At 40.8% G+C, this 25,351-nt stretch overlaps 1 protein-coding gene across 3 annotated transcripts in view; it reads right to left on the minus strand.

Moving 5' to 3' along the window:
• FAR2 (fatty acyl-CoA reductase 2) overlaps positions 1-25,351 on the minus strand; it is a 134,868-nt gene that overhangs the window by 86,690 nt on the left and 22,827 nt on the right. Inside the window, exon 1 of one of the 3 annotated variants that reach the window (XM_062615561.1) lies at positions 17,756-17,797. The exons of the other annotated variants lie outside the window; for them this stretch is intronic. Within the exon in view, the coding sequence (XP_062471545.1) occupies positions 17,756-17,763 (8 nt within the window). The 5' untranslated portion in view covers positions 17,764-17,797. Of the gene's footprint in view, positions 1-17,755; positions 17,798-25,351 lie in introns of those variants that run through there. 3 annotated transcript variants of the gene reach the window in all.

Genomic DNA, 25,351 nt, shown 5'->3' on the forward strand with positions numbered 1-25,351 from the left:
TAGATGCAAGTCAATTAATTAATTACATTATGCTTGCAGAAAACACTGCAGTAAATGCTGTGCTATTGTGTGCCAGTGATTGCAAGCTAAGATACAAGTAAAGTGCGTTGGTGAGCCCAGATTTTTTTTGTTTTGTTTTAAGTCTTTTCCTGTCTTGTAGGGAAAGGAAATTTTTGTGTTCCAAGGTAAAGGTATTTAGCTGTGTTGTGACTGCACAAACATTAATGTTTCATCAAACACAACAACAAGCCATTGAGGACCCTTCTAAAAGGAAGGATTTATCCATACCATTTAAGAAAAAAATAACTTACTGACTCAATTCCTGTTTATAATTTTTTTTTACATTTTCCAAGAAATGATGTTCTTTTTGACTTTTGAATGACCTTGTGATATTGGAGACAAAGCTCATAGCTGAGGTTATAAATATCAAGCAAAAGTTACTAGTTCTGAAACTGAAACACTGCCAAGGTGCTTTGGTGGTTTTAGCTGCCTTACGCTGCGACAGCCAAAGCAGGCTCTATCTTATAGCTCTCTATTTTGTTATTCAGAATAAACTCAACTGCTTAAGCTCAATGAGCCAAGCAGAGAACAAGGGTTCACATCTAAGTCAAGTATCTCAGGCTCTGGATCTTTGCAATGCATTGAAAGTCCCATGTAGGTTCAGACGCTACCCTCAGCCCAAACCCCAGACATGCTGTGAGAATAAAAATCTAGTGACTTGGTATAACAATGGATGTGCATGGAAGGCTACCTCTCAATAAACAAACTGTTATCAGTTCCTGTTTCTCTAAACTGCAGCCAAAATGTGCAACGTCCTCTTGAACATATCACCAATTGCATTACTGTCATGATTCTTTAGACACAAATTATTCACCTCCAAGCCTTGAAACACTTACTTTGTATCCCCCATCTTGGATTTTTTGCTGCTGATCTCTGCTCCAGATAAGAGTCCTATTAAGAAGGGTTGAAGTGAGGTACATGAAGATTGACAAGCTGGAAATACTTTGCCAAAATACACAGCTTAACTGGGAGGGGACATAATAAGTAGCATGTATCTGCACTAGGCTTGCCACAAGAAAGAAAAATGTTGTGTTATTAACAGCCAAAACACACAACGACCTTGCCAAAAACTAGTCTTTGAGACAGGACAGTTCCTGCAATACAGAGATATTTACTACAGTGAGCATGCAAGTAAGGCTCCCACTCAAGCCTGTTAGGGAAAAGAATAGTAGGGAACATGCCTACAGGGAATAGCAACCATTTTTTTCTCCAGTTTAATAGCGTAAGAGTGGTGCACTCTGCTGCTTGTAAAAGCATAGCATAACAAAACAGGAGAGGTATTTCACTCTGCTCAAAATTTTATTTCTTGAAATCTCTGTAGCATAAGAACATGGTTTAGGACAATCCTTTTTTCCCCCTGGCAGTGCAAAACAGCCCAGAACTTAGCATATTTGGCTTCCTGAGAACTTTTCCTGGCTGGGTAATCACACCTTACAGAGGCTCTCTGTTACATTTTTTGCCAGCTCCCTTTCTTGACCCCTTTCCAATAGAGAAAACAGGTGGCAGTCAGAGTAACATGTGTGACCCAATGATCCTTATTTTATCAGAAGAGTGTTTGAAGCCACAGAAAACAATCCACAGAGGTGGCCTTAATTTTGCACTGGAAGCCAACATAGGTCTGGGGAGATTTAATGGTTTTGCCACCACATCCATCCTCTTTCATCTTATATTGAACACATGCCAAGAAATATGGATCTTAACAACTGAACAGCAGTGATGTCCTGCAAGAGATACAGTCCTAAATAACCAGAGGGAGAAGAAATCGTGCCTGTGAATATGTAGTCCGAGTCTTGACAGAAGGAAGCTTAACCATAGATACAGTAAGGATATAATAGTTGATCCGTGCTTGGAGAAAATAAATAATTTAGATGATAACTTACTTGCAAATTATTTGATCTAGCTGAAATCTAATAACACAGAGAAAAAAAAAGTTGCTGTCAAGGGGCTAAAGAATAAATGCAATATAGTGATCCTGTACTATAGGACAAAACTCAAACAGTATAAAAAGACCCCTTCTGAAGAGACTGGGCGATCTGTTTATTTTAACAAATGTCAGGCATTTTTAGATTTTCAAGAACTTAGAAACTTCAGTATTCAAATTCAGCTTAGAAAGCCAAAGCGTTTAGCAGAAGAGAGAGAACTTATACTGAGTGTTTCCTAGAACACATAGATCATCCTTAGAAACATGACAGAAAATGAAAACTACTATGTATGACCTAAAAGACAAATAACGAACTGCAAGGGAAAGTAGAAGAAAGGCACCTTCACAGTGTCAGGCTTTCCAACTGGCTGTGATATGTCAGGTTTGCCAGGTGTCAAATGCTCCGCAGGAGCTCTTAGTGCTACTAACCACTGTATAGCACAGAGATGCCCATAACGGATACTGAAGCTCTTAGTTCATCTTTACACTATAGGAACAATTTTATTGGTTTATCCTACCAAATTTACAACACCAAGGCAGAGCCCAAGCCAATTAATTTGCTAAATGTGTACAATCATAGGCCCGAATTACAACATTCTTCAGTTCTGATAGCAAGATTGAGACAATCGGTGCAGAGTATTGCCCAGGGGAAAACCACTGCTGATCCTCAGTTACTCTCAGAAATCTCTGGAGCTGCACTGTGGCTAAATGCAGAAGTTTTGGCAACAGCTTTAGTTTTTTAGAAATCCTTACCTTTAGCAACTCAGGCCGTATTTTTCTTGCCCTTTCTTTCACTTGTGCAAGAAGAATTCCTGTGGGATCAAGTTCTGAGTTAATCAAATTCACTGGACTGGTTTATGATGTGGCTTGAGAAAGAGTTGTGTCAGCACTGCTGAGGGCGTTGTGAGACGGTGGGATGAGAGGCAGGGGCAGGAAAGAGCAAGAATTCATTTGTCCTGTATCGTTGCCAAGGCCTTCACACTGTGAAACTCTGGCCTCTCAGCAGGAACATTTAATCTACCTCTTTTAGCAAGTACTCCAGTTTTAAAGCTTAACAATCTTAACAGTTACAAACAACTTTCCTCAGGATATGCATGAAGTTCTCACTTGAATAATTTCAGGCCATCTCTTTAACTCCTTGTGGGTGTTCTGCTATTCTCCTTCAAAGCCCTTCTTTTCTTTCCCCTTGTTTATGCTTCAGTCCAACCTGCAGTGTTGTCTTCTGAACTGGGAAGCTTAGAATAGGAACAGGTCCTCCATGGCCACCAGACGAGGAAGAGTAAAACAAAATCCAAGCCTTTTAGGTTGGTTAAACCCTATAGGTTTAGCCTTAATCCACTGCTTCTGTGAGAGTGTCCCAGCTGAGGAGATGGTAATGGAGAAGTGAGGACTCACAGGGATCACTTAAAGGGAGAATCCCAACCCAGGATGGAAGAGAAGGACTAGCACACCAGACCAAGGATTTAGGAACATGACATACCTGAAAAAATCTGCTATTACAGCAGCTTATCTGCATGCAGTTAGTTTACTCAGGAAAGTCAGCCAAACTCCCTAGCACCATGGGAAACTTTATAGCACAGCATGGGGACCAGTTAGTCCCTCCTTTCTATTTGCCATAAGGGAGGTCCTGAAAGGTTTGCAGGAAATAGAGGAGGCACTAGTTACTAGGAATAAACCAGCTCTAATACACTGGACACATCGACTGTCACAGCCACTATAAAACAAAGGAGAAGAATTGCAACAGCTGCAGACAAGTTGTCACAACAGCTAAAATGAGGCAACATGACCATTTTTTTTATGTGACAGCTATTTCTAGAAGATATAGCATGTTCTTTGTGCGGTGGGTTTAGCATTTTTGTTAATTTGCAGTTGAATGGAAAGATGAGTCACTTTATCATAATACAGCTTCATAACTCAGGTTTCAGCCTGCGAGAGCAGAACTACTGTGCACACAACACAATCTATTAAGACAATTTAGTGCTCCTTTCCCAACACCTAGGAAAAAAAGCCCCCTTATTCCAATGTATTATATCTTGATTTTCACTAAAATAGCCTCATATAATGCCTTCACATTTTTCTCCACATATCAGAGCAAACATTTCAGGCTGTAATTCTTCCTCATTGCTCTATCCTACCGCAAGACCATTAAGTCCAGCAAAAAGCAGAAGAAACTCAGATTAAAAAGTAAAATTACGTTCTCTCTCTCCACAGAGGGTACACCTATCTCAGCTCTATCCAATATATTTTCTTGAAAAGCCTGGTAAAATACAGGTGAAAAGATGTATGTTTTACTTACATAATCTGTCCTCCCACTTACAAAGGACAATATTGACACAGTCATGACACAGTAAAAGCAACAAGCTCCTTATATATAAGGACCTTAAAAACCACACTCCTAAGCAAACAGACTGAGTAGCTTCTAACCTCCTATTGAAACAAGCCTTCCTCGACTCACAGGGGCTTGTAGGGAGGAAGATGGGAGGAGAAGGGCATGAACCACCTTGAAAAGAAAGGAGCTCAACGATCTCCACCTTGGGTCTCCTGTTTGTACTACCCATTGATGTGCAGAACCTCCCTGCTCTGAGGCCCAGGAGGGACCCTCGTTTCCTTTGGGGCTCCTGAAAGCTGGTTTAATGCTGGTCCAGTTGAGCAAAGCTGTGTATCAATAGACCAGCTCTGACCTGTCTGCACTTCATTATTCCTCACCATAACTTCCATTTCTCATACAGCAGTCACTTTAGCCCACAGGCTTAAAAAAATAATAAAATACCAGTTTGATATCTTTGCAACATGACACCTGAAATTACCTGTTTCCTTTTCTGTCATTGTGACTCCTAGAGCAGGTGTTTTATAGACAGCCAACCAAGAGAGACATTTGTGAGAGCTACTGTGGAGCCCTTTTCTCCCTCAAATTTACATAAGGACCATCCTGATTAAATATTACCCTGCATGAATAAATACTCCTTTCACAGAAGTATTCACTGCAGGGTAACAGCTGACAGCTGTTGTACAGCTGATGGATGAAGTACACATGCTGATCATGACACAGCTGAATTAAACCCGAATTTTGTGAAGTGTTGCATAATGTCCTGCTTCTCTCTCTATAAAACCTACTTTCCATCTCAATAAGCTTCAAAAAACTATCTATTTTCTTTTCCTTCTTCCAAGTAGACCACCACAAGTGCCACCATTTTCCTTTCAGAACACACAAAGCCTCCTCAAGTTGTTATACACAACATGAAAATATTCCACCATGTCACCACATACAATAACTGTGCTGATGCTACATTTACATAGGAAAGATGGTTTGGGAAGTAATGGGTAATTTTATCCTCCCCTTCCCCGCTTTTAATTTACAGACATATTTTCAGTCATTTTACTGAAATAATCTTATTTCTTTCCACCAAAAATGCAAAATGTTTCTCCTAGAGCCAAGGTCACTCAGAATCAACTGGGAACTGTCATTCTGTCAATGAGGCAAAATCTTGTCTCATCTTGACATTGATCTGCATCCACCTGTATTGTCACTATGCCAAATGACAGTTCTAGCTTACGTAAGTCTTGCTCTCATTGTCACTATCAGTTGGGACTCTTGATGTCCCAAGAGACACACACTCATGCAAATCCTAGTGTATGCTTTGACCTCCATTCTGCTACAGCTCTTTAGATGCAAAGCAGGAGGCACATAAATGTGATTCACCGGGACAAAAGTGCTTGGCCACTGACACCGGCTTGTGGTGATCAATGAAGCCATCTCTGAATTGCTGTTCCCAGGACTGATCAAAAGCAGTGGAGGAAGATAAAATGTCAAACCGGCCTTTAAAAAAAAACACAACCCACACCATGCTTTTGAAAACCAAAATTTTTCATAAACCTCGCTTCAGCACCAAAATAAACAAACAAAAAAAATTTTTTAAAAATTATTTTTAAATTTCTTTTTTAATATTCCTATGCAGCATAAATACTGAAGTTAGCAGAATTCCCTGAGGGAAGGAAATACCAAGTTTTAAAACAGCTCTAGTTATTCCTCCTCCTTTTATCTCGATCAGTGCTCGCTATGTATTCTATTAAATTTTTCCTCATATATCTTTCCCAGCCAAATCTTTTACGAAAGCTGCTCTTTAAAAACTTTCTCTGGTTTGATGACTGTTAACAGATATAGATGAGACTGAGCATCACGACTCTCCTTCATGGGAAAGCATCACTATGTCTTTGCCTAAACAGATGAAACTATACTGGGTTCATCTCCATTTCCCATTTCGCTCTCAGTAGCCTGGGCACTTCTCCTGCCCAGTTATCACTGAGCTGCATTCACCTTTTTCTCATCCCTCCTCCTCCCTCTTTCTCACTACCATGCCACAAAGACCAACTTCATTTTATTACCTGCTGTCAACCCTTAAAGTCTTGGGAGTGCCTTCATAGGAAGTAAAATTGTTTTAGGTTGCTCACAAAATCCACTGCTCATTCTCTCAGAGCAGTACCTCCTCTCTTAAGGCACATAATGTACAAGTAGCAGAGACTGGAGAAAGCTAGGGCAGGAGATGCTCTGAGCACTAAACCCTCCCAGCATAGCACAGTCATAGACGTAAAATTAGCCAGAACTGCAAAGTGAGATTAAGCTAAAAGTCTTCACCTTGGAAGTAAAAAAACCTAGCTTCACAAGCCTTTTCAAACCAATTCAGGTTTCCTGCAAATTAAAGTTCAAATAACATTCTCCATTTTGCAAGCTTCTTCAGACCAACTTCAAACAGAACTGTCTATATTTAAAATACAGTATTTCACATTGCATATATTTTTATACAAGATGTGAAAATACACTTAAGGTAAGAGGTCTTCTTTCAGTAATTACCTTTGGTTTTGTTTCCCCTTCTGTCTTCTCCTTCCCTTTTGCTTACACGTTGCAGCAACCCACACATTACATTATATTCCAGTATAATGGGAAACTTTAAAAAAATCTGATGAGTAACAGCTAAGTCTTTTCCAGTTTGAGGAGAATAACTCAGGTTATTAGCAAAAAATGTCACGCTATAGCGCATGGGATCTGAGAAACTGGAGTTCCATCAATTTATTCTTTTGTTTCTTGCTTAATTACTGAAGTCCTGATGACCATGCACAGATATTTGGATAGCGAACTGGAATTTCAGGAGAGGAAAGATTCTAAATTTCTTCTAAGTCTCTGCAGAAAACACAAACGTACAGTTTCTACTTGCAAATTCTGCCCCCAGACCTCCTATACACCTGTGTCTCACATCAGAATGTGGGGGCGCAAAGTGTTACGCCGGGTAGAAAAAGACAGAGTGAGGGGCTCAGGCATAGCAGAGCTACACAGGCCTGTGAGACTGGATGGGATGCATCCAAGGGGGCTGAATAAACTTGCCAATGTCATCAGGAGAAAACAGCATAGTACGTAGCCCATGGACTTTGAGAACAGACCCACGGGCAGTAAAAGGCAAATGTCAAGACCACCTTCAGGATGGGCAAGAAGAAAGAAACTTAGAGAGGAAGAAGATAAATACCATTCTATGCTTCTTTAATTATTAATTATTCTAATTATAACCACATTTCGTACCATTTTTCTTCAAAGAGACAAGGAAGAAGAAAACAAACACGTAAAAGGGAGAAGTAGAGCTTAAGAGTAGTTGGAAGAAAAAAATAAAATTAAAAAAAAATCAAAACTCAATACAAATTATCCTTTAGTTTCAGCAAAAACAACTTGGACATTACAGATGGACATAAATGCAGGTAATTTTTCCAAACTAAATAAAGAACTCTTTCCATAAAGAAATAAAAATACCTTCAAAAGCACTGAGTTTCATGGAGTGATGCAACTTCTCTATATCTTTTTTTCTTCCTGCACTAATCAAACACCTAGCTTATAAAGTACAACAAATTGTGGTTTCGGACAATAGATTTCCATGGAGCCTATGGATTATTTTGTCCAGAAAGGCTTTCCTGAGATGTCTCAGTTTCCTGCCCCAACCTGCTCCCCAGAAAGCAATTCTTTTTCATCAAGGTAACACTGCCTGCTTAATGACAGGCTTATGAAAACCCAAATGAGATACCTTTATCTTTCCAGCATCAGGAAAGCCTCCAAATAGCTACTGAATGACTAAAATCAGGGAGTGTCCGAGCAGGCAGACTGATTCAGAAAGAAAATGGCTTTGCCTTCACTCTGGAAGCCACAGCCTGTGGCCTGGCTTGCTCATTCCTTTCACTCTGGGAGGAGATTGTTGTATCTGTTTTATCAGAATCATAACCCAAATGTACTCTTACTACTCCAGACATATTTCCATGCAGGTTTCTGTGGGAAGCTGGGATGAGCAGTGGCTCCTCTGCATGCACAGCCAGTGCTCTTTCTTTTCCTGGCTGCCTGTGACAATAGCTCTGCTTGCTCCTGCAAGCTCACTAGCTGGGACAGCCCCTAAAATAACAGACAGCAAATGCTGATGGAAAGAGACTCCAACTCTCCTTGTTGGATACTCCTACCTCTCTCCACTGACTATATGAGGAACAAGAACTAGTTGGTCCTTAACTTAGACATGCCTCATATGTGTGGGCAGAGAGACTACATTATACTACTTCTACTGACACTGGCCCCAAAAGGGCCAAAAAGTGAAAAGGAGTATACAAAGTAAGAAACCAGGACCTCTGGGCAACAAGCCACCACAGAATCCACCAGTGAAAGGCAGTTTCAGCCAAAGGACATTTGAGGAGGTTTGTCTCCCCAGTTCTGCCCAAGCTTCTCACTGAGAGCTGGGAATGGATCATTGCTCCTCATTCAACACAGATGCTAAAAAGCAAAGAACAAATGATATTTGGCATAAAGAAAATCTTTTCTATAAAAATAATACTATCAACAAAATTGCCAGGGAATACTGACCTCTAACTGCTAACAGAAGAAATAAATCAAGTTTTGTCTCACCTAAAGCAGAGGGGTGATTAGAGATGAATGAGTTTCAGATAGATACTATATAAATAAAAGAGGTTTAATTCAAGATACTTTGATAACAAAAGCAAAAAGGTATTGGCCATCAAGATTTTTTCTGAGTAGTCTTGAGAAGTTTAAGTGAAAATATTTTCCTGACCAGTAACATACAAAGAAAAAGGTATTTTGTCTTTGCTTTATGAAATATTCACCAGCTGTCTTAATCGTTCTGTCTTTCTATGGGCCACCACACTTCTGCTGCTTTGGGCTTCTCTCTCCTTTTCTGCAGATCTCTTTCCTTCTCCCCTGACTGCTTTGTCCCTTAGTTTTGCAATACTCCATTTTTAAAATAAATATAGAGAAACTGCTACTTCCCTAGGGCATTCCCAGGGGCAGTTTCAATGAAGCGCTGCTTCCTGGGTCACCAGCCTGACCTGACCTTTTTTTCTTTTTTTGTTCTTTCATATTTTCTTCTCTTCCTAAAGTCAAACCCAAAAAGTTGCAGCATTTAAAAGCCCTATAAAATGGAAAACTTGCGTGGCTGAAACTCAGAATTATGAAAGCCGAGTTTCCAGGTAGCCTGAACAGCTTTGGTAGCCTTTAATTAAATTACTCGAAAATGCACAAAATGCATCTTTGTTGTTAAGAAGTGCAACAGGATACACTGAAATGATATATACATTAAAATCCTGCCATACCGCTCCACAGCTTCAAATTTTCAACCTCTGACTTTCCCACATACTCCGAGGAATTTCATAGCTAAGGAAGGCAGGTCCATCTATTTTCAGAGCTGCTAAAGGTACAAGATAGCTGGCTGTATTTATTACAGTATATACTGTGAGAATTAATTTAACCTCACAATATGGACTTTTATTTCAATAATGGCCACTGCTAAACTAGACCCTAAAACAACTGGGTTCTGATTATGCTCCCTGCACACTTTCTGGACAACCTTACGTAAAAGCAAATCCATAAAAGCTTCCAAATTTTACTAATTTCTCCCATATTTTGTTCTTTTGTAATCCAAGCAATACAAAGCACTTTCCAGATCACTGCACCACTGCAAGACAGAGAAATAGTGTTGTACTTCATTTAGATTTAGGCACTGGGAAATTAATGGATCTGGATCAAAGATGCACAGAAAGGTCCATGAGACAGTTGAAAACCAAATGGGAAAAAGTAGACCGGAAAAGATCTGCTATGGTGAATTTAATTCTTCTACAGGATCCATTCAGTGCCTGGCAATTCAGGATGGAATAAGAATGTATCTGATTTTGGGTGCATTCCCTTTGACATATTAGGAACACTATAAAGCAAGGAACTTCTGCAAAACATAAGCAAAACAATTTCTTAGTTGCTGTCCAGCTATGAGTAAGTCCTTGTTCCTAGCTGCTCAGAGAAAACAAACTGTAAACAGCTGCTGGAATTGCTGAAGCTGCTAAGGAATTGTTGGGTAAAATTCCAATGGCAATTAATAACATCAGGCTACATTCTGCATATGCAACAAAAAGAAGCCAGGAGAAAAAGTATAGAAAGAACTCAAACAAAATGTTAGTCAAAGTAAATGTGCTTCTCTGTATCCTTATTCCCAAACTACAGGTGTGAATGGGGTCCACAGAAAACATTGGAGATGAGGAAAGAAAAAATTCCAACATTGTGTGTAGAATCAGCTCCACAGTGACCCCTCATAGTGACCCTTCACACATATGAATGTAGGCAGTTTTTTGTTGTTACTTGCGATATTACTAAAGGAAGGAGGTTATTTCTTCCCATACGTGTCCCAGATGCCCACAATATCCTTTTTTTTTTTTTTTAACTCTGTATGATTGAAGGTGCCCAGCTTTGGTCAAAAGGCCAAATGGGCTTTGATTTCCTTACAGCTTCTGTAAAAGGATGGAACCTGCCCTACTAAGAAAAATCTCAACATACATTTTCCAACTACTGTAAATCCAGGCTTGTTGTTACCTTTTACAAGCCAGGCAGAAGACAGTGAGAAGGTCTGTGAATGTACAGCAGTAAGGAATGATACTGCAGAAAACAAAAGTTTGTGAACAAAGACCAAGGTTAATATCCAGCTGGGGGGGGGGATATGGAGTGAAACTGGGAGCCTTTGGGCAAAAAATGAGGCTGGTGTTCAAGAAACATGGTTTTAAGGAGGGATTCCAGAGTAAACTGGAGAAGAGACAAATCTGGAGTGAGAAGGAGAGAACAAGGAAGCATTAACAGGGCAGACAGTTTAACACACCAGCTGTGTACTTCGGGGAGCTGTGAACAGAGAGGCCAAAAGGCTACATACAGAGCAAGGGAAGAGGGAAAGAGAGGTGACTGTGAGTGCAGCCAGAGCTTGCTGGGGACTAAATTAAGTTCAGGCTTTAAGGGAAGGTAAGTAAAGTTACTGACCTCTGAGGAGTGTTCAGTCAAAAGAAAAGGCATTTTTCTGTGCACTTGAAATTCTGGTTTTGTAATTGTACAAAGACCAGCTAAAGAGCCTGTCCTGCAAAGTTAATAAGCTTAAGATGCGTCATTAAGGATGTGGCTTCTTATCGGTTTAGATCTCTTTGGAGGGAGGAAAATGGGAACAGGATGATAACATGACTCATGACTTTCCAATATTAGGTACGACAATTCTGTAGCTGTAGAGGCTGAAACTTGTGTACCCTATTTCTAACTGAAACTTAAACAGCCAAAATTGCCAGTGCAGCTGAACAGGGCACATACTGGATTGTCCATTCTTTCCTCACAGCCACACTTGGCTTAGAAAGGTAGCAACAGAGATCAGTGATCAGCTGCAACCTACATTGGATAATTATAATCTGAAACAGGATTTCCTCACCCGTCCTCCTGCCACAGTCAGATTACACACACTTAAACCCAGCCATCTAAAATAACATGGTACATGCAGCTCTCCTACTCAGGGAGGCTGTTGGTACTCCCAGGTACTTGGTATACAAACAGATTTTATCAAACTTAACAGTGGCAAAATTAAAATGTATAGATACTAAAAAATAACAGGAAGGTAAAGTGACATCAGAGTGGTGTCTCCTTTAGATCACTTGTAGTGCCAAACCTGCTCTTAGGCTGCTCCCCTCTCCAGTAAGGAGATTCATTTTGCCAAGCATTGGGAAGGGAAGCACTGATAACTACATTAAGTCCATGGAGGAGGAAAGAAGCATAGAAGGATAAGGAGACCAGGCTGTAAGGTGGGGAGATACATGACAGAGAGCGAGTAAGAGTGGTTCACCTCCATTCACCTGGAAACTCAAGAAGGTTGAAAAGCCTGATGTTTAAAGCCAGTGAAGCTGCTGTGAGGGTACTGATCCCAAACTCCCCTCATATGATGCACACAGCCCCCCCCCCATCCACAGCTGAGCTCCAACCAGGCCTAGGAATACTGTTGGAGTCAATGACTCCAACAAATCCAAGCTTAAGTTTACAGTTGTTGTAATTCAGAATTCAGAAATGCATGTATTTATAAAAAAGAATTTGCAGGATAGCCACATCTGGCAGAATCTGAAAAGCCGCAGACTGCCTTCATGTGTGTACTGAAACCCTGCACCAGAGTTTTTCTCTGTCACCAAGTATATATAAAAAATACTAGTTTTAATACTTTGGTAGTATTAAGGGAACCTTTTTTTTAATGGCCGCATTCAGTTATGGTTTTACATATGAGGAGTTAAGTAGGGAACTCTTTGAGAACCCTAATACAATATAAATATTTAATCCTTAAGTGGACAATTTGGACTTTGCTCCGCTATGCTCCAACCTAGCATCTACCATATAAGCTCACAGAAATGCAACAAGAGGAGTTGTAAATGTCTGTCCCCATTCTAAAGGAGCTCCTCCACAGACCAAGTGTTTAGCAAGCACACTTGCAGACGTGCAGGAGGTTTGGAGTCCAGGACTCTCCATGCACATCAGCAAAGGTTAGCATCCATGCACAGACATCCACGGGGTGCACTGCAAAGGTATGGTTGGCAGCAGCATGTTTAAGCCAGTGAGGTATCACTTTCAGTAGTACTTTCAGAGATAGACAGGATATGACTGCTTTTAAAGAAATATTTCCAACGTTGGAGGGCTTTACTTACTTCATAACAGTACAGTATTTATCATTTCATCTAAGCATGTATTCTCAATCTTTCCTTGAATTTATCTATTCCAAATATCACTACAAAATAAAACACTCATTACCTCATTAAAATAATCCTCTTGCTGCGCTTACAAAGGGATAGAAGTAGGATAAAATCCTATGACAGGCCTGATACTTATGTCCTAACCAGGTCCTTACTGTATTTCTTGCTGATTAAATGAGAACAACAGTGAGAAGTTTTTGATCCTCAAAACTGCTGATTTCTCTGACATGAAAGTTAAAGCCATTAAATGTGGTGATCTGGCCACACTATCTCTTCAAAGGGGCTTTCCAAATTTGTTTGTGCAAAGAAACATCTGTTCAGGCAAGGCAGCTTTCCAAATCTGCTCATTTGGCTGGCTGCTCTAACAGCTACGTTGTCATCCATCACCTGCCACCAAAGCTGCAAATGACCAGGAAGTTCATGAGAGAAAAATCATCTTTTCTTACAGCTGCCCACGGACAATACTCAACTGTAACTGAAAATATTCGCAATGCTTTCTCTCCCAGTCCCTTCCTGAGATTAACAGATGATGAAATACACAAAGACACAAAAATCCTGGCTCAGACACAGGCAGTGGTGAAGGACTGCTCCTTTCAACAGGACTGAGGATTCATGCTGTACCTCCAAGCCACCTGACATTTGCCACCACCACCACCTCCTCTTCAGTCTTTTGCAATGGCCTGGAAAAAAAAGGCGTGGATTTGCCTGTTTTCAGTTGCAACAGTCATCTAACTGGGAGGTAACTTAAAATGTTTGTTGCCCAAGACAGCTCATGTGGCACTGAAGGTGTTAACTTCCTTCTCTTCAGTGAGGCCCTTTTTGATCCACTGTGGTCTTCATCAGTGCATGTCTTTGACTGTTCTGCAGCACTCATTTTGCCAAGCACCAGCTGTGCTCTTCAGAAATCAGATGTCACAGAAGTGGGTGAATTGCTGTGATTCTCTGCAGTGAATCAGCTGCGGTCCCTCACAGCATGAGAGGTATGGCAAGTCCTGTGGAACTGCATGTGAGGAACAGTCATGTTGAATGTTGGTTGGGTCACTGGCCAGTTTTAAAATCTTTCATGCAAATAGAAATGTGACCATTCAATCTGTCCTCTTGCTGCTAGCAAACCTGACTCCCCCAACAGCATACCTGTTACCTTCCTTCCTTCTTATTTCCCAGGCTTCTTTACCTGCCCCAGCTGAGAATATAGCAGGGTGTGAGGCAAAAGTAACAAGAAGCACCCAGCAGCTCTGGGTGACTGCAGAGCTAAGAAGGAAAGCACAAGCTCCCTAGCAGTGAACAAGGAATGCTCTAAAATATTTCTAGACTATAGGAAGACAAGAACAGTAAAGAGTGGTGAAATCTGACCTTCCTACTTCAAATGAATCAGCAGATTGCAGCTGGAGAGGAGGGGCATGTTTGTTTTCAAAACAATGAAATACCACCAGCACACATCATTCCCCATCTACCACCCTCACCAGCACTCTTCACACAATGCTCTTCTGTTACGCACAAAGACCAGATCCATTGTTTTTTAACGAAATAACAAAACACCAGTGTAAGTAAACAACAAACCAACCCAGAAAAAGACAATCCCTTCTCCCCAAATAACAAAAATGCCTGAAAGCTATCCCAGTATCATCAGTACTCTAAAGACACTACACACTCAGCACAGCAAAACAGCCGGCTTTCTGTAGAGCTGCGCTGACCAAACCCTTTCACTATTAGCACCCAAACCAGCAGCCAAGGCAAGCACAATGGCTACATCCCGCTGAAATGACCATGGAGTAGATCTGTACCTTACAGCAGAGGACTGCAGCGATTCCCTGGTCTGGCTATCACCAAGCTGCTTCCAGAACTGGAAGTGATAAAATCAGCTCCAGGCAGCACTACTCCTCGCTTAATTAACCTTGCTCCTGCAACCCACGTGCAGTGCTGTCCAGCTGACACTTCTGAATGCACCTTTTGGACACGTAAGCTCCTAACGTCCCACAACACTGCTGTGACACAGACATAAGTACTAGCCCAACAACTGCTCTTTATGTGGTGTAGCACAGACATACTCTTAACTAACATAACCTCTTCCCTTTTCTTTTTTTTCTCCTATCTTGATCTGACAGTGATCTCCTTGCACAAGGGATAGAGAGCACCTCAGCAAGCAAGTGGCACAAAGGTAACAGACTTGGAGCAAAATGATCCTCCCACTTGCCCGAAGTCAAGTGAAGCAATGGATTTGGATGCACACAGTCATTTTGGATCTGTGTGAAAATGCCACACTGGCAAACAGACAGATGTGATTTGAGGGAGAACACAAATGTGAATAGTGCAACTTTAAGGGCTGCAAGTGACTTAGAGCTGTGGGCAGCTCCTTGATATTTTCACTATTCTACATTTAAGGAAATGGATCTTTGCTACCGGGAGACAGTTTCTCTTCCTGACCAGGAAGATCCTTAAATTTTCTTATTTTAGTCAAAGCAGACTATGACTAGATGAAGCTGTGTTACCCTATAATGATATCAAAATGAACTCCATGCCTCTGCCATTTTCTGGGCTTAGCTGTTGAATATCAGCACACGCTATTCACCAGCAACACCAAAGAGCAAAGTTGGGAAAAGATAGTTAAAACCCCACACCACTTCGCATTATCAGGATAGATTTTGTCCGCAATTCAGAGAAAGTTTAAATAACAAAACTTTTTCTTGCTTAGTCATGACTTCATTTGAATCTGGTAAATGTTGTGAAGAGGGAAGTGTGTGACTATGCAGCTAAATTCTGCCTGCTAGGAAGTCCTTCCACATGGGTACCAGTGTTTGCAGTGGCAGTGGGACTGGAACAAAATTCTCATAAGGAAAACAAATGTAGCTTGGTTAGGAAAAATCATCTGGGTAAAAAGAGCAAATAAATAATATTAATACCAGAAGGGATTTCCAAACAACCCGGTTTTATTCAGTGCTGGTATTTAGAGGACTTTGGAAAACCTGTCCATAACCTTTTTCAAAGTTTATGGTATTTTTAGATAAAACTATTAGAATTTGGTGATTTTTTCATAACAAAACGAAAAGTAATATTATATTTCTTTTCTGAAATACATATTTAGGGGGAGTCTTCCCATTGGCTGCATTCCAGTTAGCAGCAGTGTAAAGTGGTGTTAGTACATTAAGCCTAAGATAATGTCTATTTACAGTCTATCAAGGGCATGGTGACAGGGGCATTAAAGCTTGTCACTACAGGTCAGCCCTCCTAGTAAGGGCTGTCTCCTACTTGATTGACCTGGAAACAGGTATCTCAGCTATTGAGTCAAACCTAGATGCAAATGGTCCGATTTTGGCTTCAGAAATTAGTGCTTTAAACATTACAAACTAGTACTTCACTGAAATCGACCTAGGACCTTTTTCCTAGATTGGTGCATACAGAACTTTAACAGACTGCTCTCAGGAACCAGCGCCCTTCTGAAAACATAGCAGGAAGGATCCCGAGCAGAAGGGAAGGGGTGATGCAGTTTTGCAAGAGAAAGGGTGTAAGAGCAGAAACACAGCTATGATGCACTCTGTAATGAAACGTCATTTAGGTGCTGGGAATAAGCCATACAATTTGATTCTTGGTTGGCAAACGTGTTTCCAGCCCTGAGGGTTAGGACTGTTTTTCAAAAACAGCTAGCTGGCTTTCCTGAGGTCAGGAGAATTTTTCTGGGGCTGACCAAAGAATAGAATTGGTGCTCCTTATCATCTGCTGGGATGAATCAGGTCTACAGGCTTGATTTAATGCAAAACCTGGATGATGAATTTATTAGGGCTGATGTGGAAGGAAGACAGACCAAGAGGTGATAGTCACACAAGACGAGGTATCTGCTCCTCAATCAGAAATGGAGAAGCAAGCTAGAGTAGATTATAGTGTAGATTTTATAGAGTCATAATTTCACTTGCAAAGCCAAGACAGTCAAGTATCTTAATCGCCACTGCAATCTCTGTAAAAAATAAAAAGACAGTCTTGAAAAGATCTTAATTATGTGCTGTAGGTTAAGTACTCCAGAGTGATGAAAAGACTCACAAAGGCGTGGGAGGTGGAAGATCTTACAAAACAGATGATCCTAAAATGTTGTGTTGGAAGAGGCCTCTGTTGGACAACTAGGGACAGGCAGATGTGGCAGATGAAGGGCTGAAACATGGAGCTACATGCACAGTTTTCAGGCTTAACATTTTTATTTAGCTGCCTGATGTGCTCACTAGAACATGCTTTTACTGTGTGAAACAGACTTCTCATGCAGTGCTGCTTCCTTATGGTATGTTAACTGTCAGACGTATATTCTGGAGAGCACTACACACCCACACATTGAAACAGCATCAATGGTACTGAGCTCAGGCGTCTTACATTTAAGAATAATCAATGTACCCACTGACTTCTACCCATATTTTGTTATGGAAGTTGACAGGGAAGTGCTATTAGCGCCATGCAAGAACTTGACTGAAGTTTTCTTGGTGAAAAAGATCTGGGTGATATCAATGCTTTCTGAGTTATGTCACTTTTGATGTTAGTTTCATATAATTATTGTGCAGGAGATAAGAAAGCTCCCCAGACCCTGAATACCTCATTTCAAAGTTTTAAAAATTGAACAGTTAAACATTTTAGCATTGTTGTTTATCACTTGAACAGTTGATTTTAACCAGAACAATTTTCCTCCTCAAATTCATAGGCCAGTGATTTTTTCCCCTCTGATATTTTAGAGCTAGCACTTACCTGAACATTGCAGAGCCTGAAATCTATGAGCAAATAGTTCTTATTCAACAACTGCACCTTCACCTGTGTAAACTGCAAGGAGATAAGCCATTTTCTTTCATGTTTCAAAATACTGTAGAAAACCACTCTCTACTGCTTACTTAAGTATGGAAAAGAACAAAAGAACTTGTAGAAATAGCTCCTTGCTCTGCCCAGCTCCCACCTGCACATCAGACATTACCAGGAGCAGCATTAGGCGTACTGGCCCAGAACAAGGGATGGAAAGTTTCCAGCCTGTACCACAGCCACCTGCATCAGAGTTGCAATGAGTTCCCCTTCTCCCAGATGGGTGTGAAAATCAGAACATGGAAGAACTGCTTGGGCTCTGGCTTCTCCCAGATCATCCACTTAGGAGTACAGCCTCTTCATGCAACTGCACATGTTGTTGGTCTAATGTGAAAGCAGTGATGGCATAACTCACCTGAACCATCCTTGTCTGTTACACTTTCTGCTCAATTATCTGAAATCAAAAGCATCTTTCCTTCTTTAGTTCTACAGGTATTGTTGCGCAGACTAGATGGTCTCTGGGGGTAAAGTGTGCCTTGCTCATGCAGCATGAGGATGCTCCCATAATGGTGTGCAGCAGAGTCCCATCTAGACAGACCTTACGCAAACTGAACCAGTTAAGTACAGAACATAACCAGCTTTCCCAGGTAACAATCAGAGAAAACGAGGACAAGACTCATTTCCACTTGAATACAATAAAGCATTACAGGTATCTATCCACAGACACTCATTTTGACTTGTACACTGTGGCCCATGGGTTAGCACACCAAGGGAGAAACTCATTTTTGGTGTATCTCAATTGTTCAAAGATTAAATACTTTCTCCCATCTATTACAGCCAACATCTGGGAAGCATCTGCTGATCAACATGGTTGGCTGGCTATAGATCACCAGAATAATCAAGGTGTCCCAACAATGTTTTCCTCACTTGGCATACAGGTCTGCACAACCTGAATACGGTAGCAAGAGGAGCATTTCCACATGAGGCTGCAGGAAGAAGAAAATGCTGGAAGCAAGTTCCTTAGTTGTGTTGCTTCACCATGTCATCATGCCTGAAACACAGCTTGTAAAAAAAAAACCCAAAAAAAACAACTTGGGTTGAACCCTTCACGTTGCATGTGGAAATATGGAGCAAGGGAATGACTGTGGCTCTGCCCTGAAAAGTACTAGTGTAGCACATATACTACTCCAGAGCTCATATTAGTGTATGAAACGTGTTTGGTCTGCATGTATATTATAGTATTTGTTACATCCTCCAGTGTTTCATAAGTGCCCCAAATTATGTTAGGAACTTTGCCTTATCATGGGTGTGTGCTGCTGCACCCACAGTAAATGGCTAGATGGAAAGGCAATTTTTTTCCAAGCAATCCCAAGATGGGTGGACTGAATCCATGCATCAGTGTCTCTGTAATGTAGAGTTTCTGGTGCACAGCCTAATTACAATCACCTTGTCTTGCTGGTGGCGCAAGGATGAGCAGCTTCTTCCAGACAGTGATACCTAGATTGCTTTCTGCCTTCATGGAAATGGAGGGTAACAAACCCTCCCGGTTGCTGTTACAAGAGCTGCCTTGAGGCTCTTGCCTCAAGGAACAGCTATTATTTTCATCTGGACTGCTGCAAGACCCCATGTCATCCACTTTGCAAAAGGAAAGCACTAGGCCATGGAAAGATGTAAGCAACCGATACGACAACATCAAGGCTGCAGATTATTTTTTTGAGGATGATATAATGGGTCTGATGATAGCAGCTGATAAAGGGATAGAGTGGTAAGACCATGCCTAACAGTGATGGTTATGAAAGGATAACAAGATGAAAGGTTTACCACTTTTTATTGCAGCTGTTTGACATCAGGAGGAAAAAAGTGTGGAAGAATATATTATAGATATCTGACACAAGATGCACAGTCTCTCCCACTTTACACCCCCTGCAACCTTAATTCTTAATAACAGTCTTACTAGTACACTGATCAGGTGGGAAAGGAAGACGGAAAATAGTCGGCAGGCAGAGTCTGCCAATATTGTAAGAAAACATACATATCTAGATACTTCATATCTACCAGTACTTTAAGAAAGAAGGACAGAGAAAACAGAAAGAGATGGCAGCTAAGCATACACAGTGTTTGTTAAGCATAAACATGCCTTTTCCCAGGGAAGGCCTGTAACTTGTAGCCTCTTCTTGAAGTAAAGAAAAACAACTTACAGCTCCAACTTTGATGGTTTTTTTTTTTTTTGCAGTGATTTAAGAAGCTTCCCTTCTAACAGTTTAGTACTCTGCGCACATTTGGGCTTCACTGCCTAATAAATGGATATACCTGTGAATCAGGTAATCTCATGTGGGTGATTCAGGACTGTGATTTTTTTTATAGGTACATTTACAGAAGTGGAACTATCCTCTCCAGGGGTGAAAAGGTGCAGTTCTCAGCCCAGCTAAGAATCCACACAAATCCAAAACCCAAGGAGATGACATTATATCCAGCAGAAAATTAAAACCTGTTTTTCCTCAGAGAAAGTTTTTCATTCTGTTAACATGCTTCACAAAGTTCACCTGCTTGGTGCAGAAAGCTGATTTAAAACCACTATTTTCCAATTCACATTGGAAACTTGCAGCCATGGAGCCATCATTTCAGTCTGTACCAACACAAAGCAAAACACAGCTCTTGACCAGAAGAACCCAACTGTTTAAAGTAGTGGCTGGAAGGAAGTTTTGACAGTGAGAGTATGCATATTTGGAAGAAAATATATTCCAATTTGCTCTACTTAGCTCCTTACAGCAGGAACAGTGATTTCTATATGGCAGGTTTTGAAACGAATTGTGTACCTATTTGACACACCCAGTGTGACACAGTATCACATGAGCTTTTATAATAGCTACCTGGGGGGAAAAATATCATACCTGTAAATACCATGTATTGTAATCTTCTTTTGCTAGTAGGGAAACATACAGAAGTGAAAAATCTCTTTCAAATCTGCTGTTCAATAAAAAAGAGCCACAAGCTAGTAATTTACAGCACATAGGCTTCCACTTATTTTAGGACATTGGAAGGGAGGGAAGGAAAATTTCTGTAAATCTCATTTATGAAAAATATGGCATTACTTAAAAAGCCAATCACAGCAGAATTCCTTCCATTTCCTGGGTACCACGAAATGCCTCTACTCCATGGACAGGCAAAACTGGGAAGTTGCATTAAGAGTTACTTTTAAGAAATATTTATGACCTGTTAATGTGTTCTAATTAAGCCTCCCATTCCTCTAGTGTTGCTATGAAACACCTTAAAACTAGCATTCATCAAATGCCTCCAAGCAGTCCCTGTCTGGCTGCTTTTTAGGTTTCATCTTTCACAGAGGTCCTCCAGCTACTATGGAAAGCAACTTGGTTTAGCCCTCAAATTCAAAAAAAGCAATCGCTCATTTTCCCTTCCAGCTGATGGACAGATATGACAGGAAAGCGAAACAGTTAATTTCTTACCACCTCCAGTAGCTGGATTTGTTATGTACATCTCCTGCACATCAGACAATAAAACTCAAAGTAGTAGCAGCCTTTCATCTCAAAAAACAGTGGGTCTGAAGGACAAGCCAGGAAAGAATAGCTGCTCAGTCTTCTCTTCTGGAAATCACTCTTTGCATACCTTACAATAAAGATGTTCTTAGCCTGACACTATCAAAACAGAGAACAAGCACTCTTCTTTCATGACGTCTCTTTCCTGGTGTTCTGCCACTGATTCAGGTGCCCTAGACTGTGGCCAAAGACTATTCCTAGAGGCGGTCTATGAATGACTGCCAAAATCTAGAGGTAGAAAGAAAACATAGAGATGTTTCTGTCTTCATTTTCACAACTCAGAAAAGATTCTTCTCATACCAATTTCATCTATTTACTGCTCGGGAAAGGAGTGAGCTCATACTGTACACTACAATAGGTGTTGAGATTGGAAGGCAGGCAGAGTAACATCAGATACCAGTCTAAACAAATGCTGATAGCTTCTGTTCTTTTCCACGTTATCCTATCTTGAGGAAACATGAAACACATAAAACGGCCAGTAACTGAGTAGACGACAAGTCTTGGCACTTACCTGAATTTCCCGTGTCTTTGCCCTTAGGTTTTACGTTGTAGTTCAAGATTGCTCTCATGCTATCACTCCTACATACTCTACCTAAACATAACCCCCTCCTTGAAGTTTTTGTGCCAGCATTTGTAAATAAATACAATGAAAATAATTCTAATTTTCCTATTTCGGTGGATGTACAATGAAACCAGAGTCCAAGATGAAAAAAAACCCGAACAGCTACCATTAAATATAAATACAGTTACATTTTCAAGCTCTCTAAGAGAGGTCACAACAACCTTGATGCATTACCACCACTGAGCCACAAGATAAAGCTCCCATGGCGTTCCTGTTGTCACATGCAGTTTGCTTCTATTAAGCCTGTCATGCTGGGATGTTGCACACAGATTAAGAACTGTTGCTTTTCACTAGAAAGGTTAAAATACCACGTTATAACATAACTAAATAAAAAAATTGTATACACCCTTCCTAGTTTATTGACCCTTGTCTTTTGTAGCAAGTACATTTTCATCCCTGAGACCTGCTAAAGAGCAAAACATGTGGCAGGATACTGGGACAATTAAAGTTTGACAGGGATTTTAAAGAAGAGAGACAAAGCAGTATGCCCCAAATGGCAGCATCACTACTAAAGAATATCACTACTAAAGAACAGACAAAAGTAGTTAACTCAGCCTGAATACACAGCCATGCTTGCACTGCAGTTAAGTGCTACATGCCTCCCAAATTGCAATAACCGTGATCCTAACTATCCAAGTGAACCAAAAACCTTTTTGTTCAACCTTTAACAAGGGTTAAGGTTAACCTCTAACCTTTAATGTTAAAGCCAAAGATTAGTAGCCTGTTAGGGATGTAACTCACACACACACACCCCCCCTTCCTTCTATCCTTTCATAGATGTTAACTGATCAGGGAAGAGGTGTTTAGCTTACACGCAGGTGCAAATATATATTGTATGGTCATGCTCTATTCAGTGCTAGTTTGCAGCACTACTATGCTCCTGTAGGTGGATAGTCAGTAATTCCTAGGCGAAGACTTTTCTTTCCTAATTATTTGTAATTACTATTTTAATCAGTATTTGCATTCAAAACCACTACTGTATATTCACAAGATGCAGGGAACACCCAGCAGCTCTCCGCTGCAGTGCCCTTCCAGGAAGACTAACATAGTGACAGGAGCAAAACAGCCCCCACCAACCCTTTAAAATAAAAATTACAAAAAAAAAGGACAAAAATAATAACAAAAAAATAGATTATGCCAAACAGCTGCAATTTCAGTTTTTGACTCACTCTGCCCCTCATAAGAAAAACCCACAAATATCTTAATACCTGTCAAGGATCCTCAGCAAGGACCCTCAAAGCTCTCCACTCCTTAGCTCCATGTGGGGGGATGCCTGCAGACTCAAGGGCTGACATCACGGACTGTTCCCTCTAGAAGACAAAGAACCCAGTGTCTTGGGGCATGTGATGCCAGTCCTACCCACAGAGCAACAACAATCAGGCACTGCAGATCCTTCAGAGGCAGCAGAAATGTGTCAGACCAGCCAATTTGCACAACTTGTGTTACTGGAATCTTCCCAGCTAGATCTGATTATCAGATCTCCTTCTGCCATATATGTAGATGTATTGGCTCAGGCTATAAAAGACGGCACCTGGGTGCGTGGCCAAGTGTTAAAACAGTTTCAAAGGCACCATTTTGAGTAACAGTGACTTTGAAGTTAAGGTAGTTGTTTTGATTCCCCCTAGCACTTACCGGGAGCAGATCTGTGCCAAATGAAATGTCAGACAAGGAATTCTCTGATGTTTATGAATTTGGAAACTGTTCAGAGTTAAAAATCAGAAAGCATGACGAACCAGGTTACTGTATTCTCCTGAAGCCAAACTTAAAACTGACCTTTCTAAGGAATTCTTCCTTCTGCACAGTTCCACTTAGAATTAGTGAAATACAAATTCCTAACTTTGCTATCTCTATTCAGAACCTGACTTGTGAAATGAATTTTTAAAAGTAGCTGTAAAATCTGTTCAGCTGCCAGAAAGGAAGCTTGCGAAAGATATGACTATGTCCCTCCCATAATGTTAGTAGGTTTTAGCTGTTCTCATTAATCCCAGAAATAATACAGTAGTGTTCAGCTTCAAACTCATTTGGAATTAGATAGAGGGTGCTGCCCTTTCAAATTTCCAAATGCACAATTAGCAGGTCTTCTGGGCCTTTCACAATCTACTGAAGTCTTAATTCCAAAAGATACAGACATACAGCTTAGCGGAAGTGGCATCTTCAATCCTTCTCTGTTCTCTTATCTTCTCAAAAACAGCTTTGAGAGCTAAGCACATGGATTTTGCAAAGCGTGGCACTCTCATCTTCAATTTACATCAGCTGTTCAGCTTTGAATAGCAGTTTGGTATTCGCCATGTCAGCAGAATTGCCCTCCAGGAGTTCCATCTCCAGCCAAACCTCAAAAGAAAGAATCACTTCTTGGCATGGGCTGCTCCTCACAAGCGTGCTCTGCTTCCTGCCAACCGCATTCAGTTGAGCCTTAGCCTCCAGCATGCAGCAACAGAAGATGCTGCCGGCAGGAGCACAGCTGATGCTCTCAACCCTTCCAGCTCCTCTCTTGTCTCAGAGCCATATCCAGAAATAGCTGCACAGATCTGCAGTGACATAGGAGAAGAGCAGCTCATGCTCCAGTGGGATCTTTAGGGCTCTGATCAACTGGAAGGCATTGTCTTGCAGGCCCTTGATTTCTGCCATTGAAGGAAATGCTTGGTGGAAGCTGGCTGTTTTTAACACCCACTCCACAACATTGTCTGTGGCACCCAAAGTTTACTAACTCGACAAGCACAGCACAAAATTCCTCACTGTCGTCAACCATCTGTTTGACTCAGATCACACTGAAGCATGTTTTGCACACATGTGTAAAAGACTGGGATAAAAGTGGTTTTGCTTTAATGTACTGCTTGGCAAGGGGAAAAAAGCCAAAAAAACAAACCCCAAAGCAAACCACATCCAAAACTAGGCTTAACTGCCAATTAGCAAGGACATTTGCGTGGCAATTAGTGCAGCCACTATTCAAGGAAGCAGTCAGTGGTTCACCAGAGATTTACCCAAGATATGTAATTGTGTAATTAATGAAACTGTTTTCTTAATTTTAGGGTACAGTGTGTACCAGTCTTCCTGGAGTGAAACACGGGTTTTGCTTTGTGGTTTTATTCAGGCATGTTGCTGACCACAATTAAAGGACAAGAAATTATACATATATATTTCCTCTAAACTATTTTTCTTTTTTTTTTTTTGAGAAGTGTTCCAAGCTTCCCAACGGTCGGGTTAACAAATCACACACTATAAGTAATTCAAGCATGATATAGACTGTACACTACATAACAGCATGCCACTTATTAGAGGAAAACCAAACCAAAACAGAAAAACCTTGTCATCAGGTTAAAGCAGTTTTCATTGTAAGAACACAGTAGAAGCAACAGAAAGTGGGTGAAGGCTTTG

The sequence above is a fragment of the Pezoporus occidentalis genome, unplaced genomic scaffold, assembly GCF_034315485.1.
Source record: "Pezoporus occidentalis ecotype Australia unplaced genomic scaffold, CSIRO_AGI_Poc_V1 ctg182, whole genome shotgun sequence".
Lineage (NCBI taxonomy): Eukaryota > Metazoa > Chordata > Aves > Psittaciformes > Psittacidae > Pezoporus > Pezoporus occidentalis.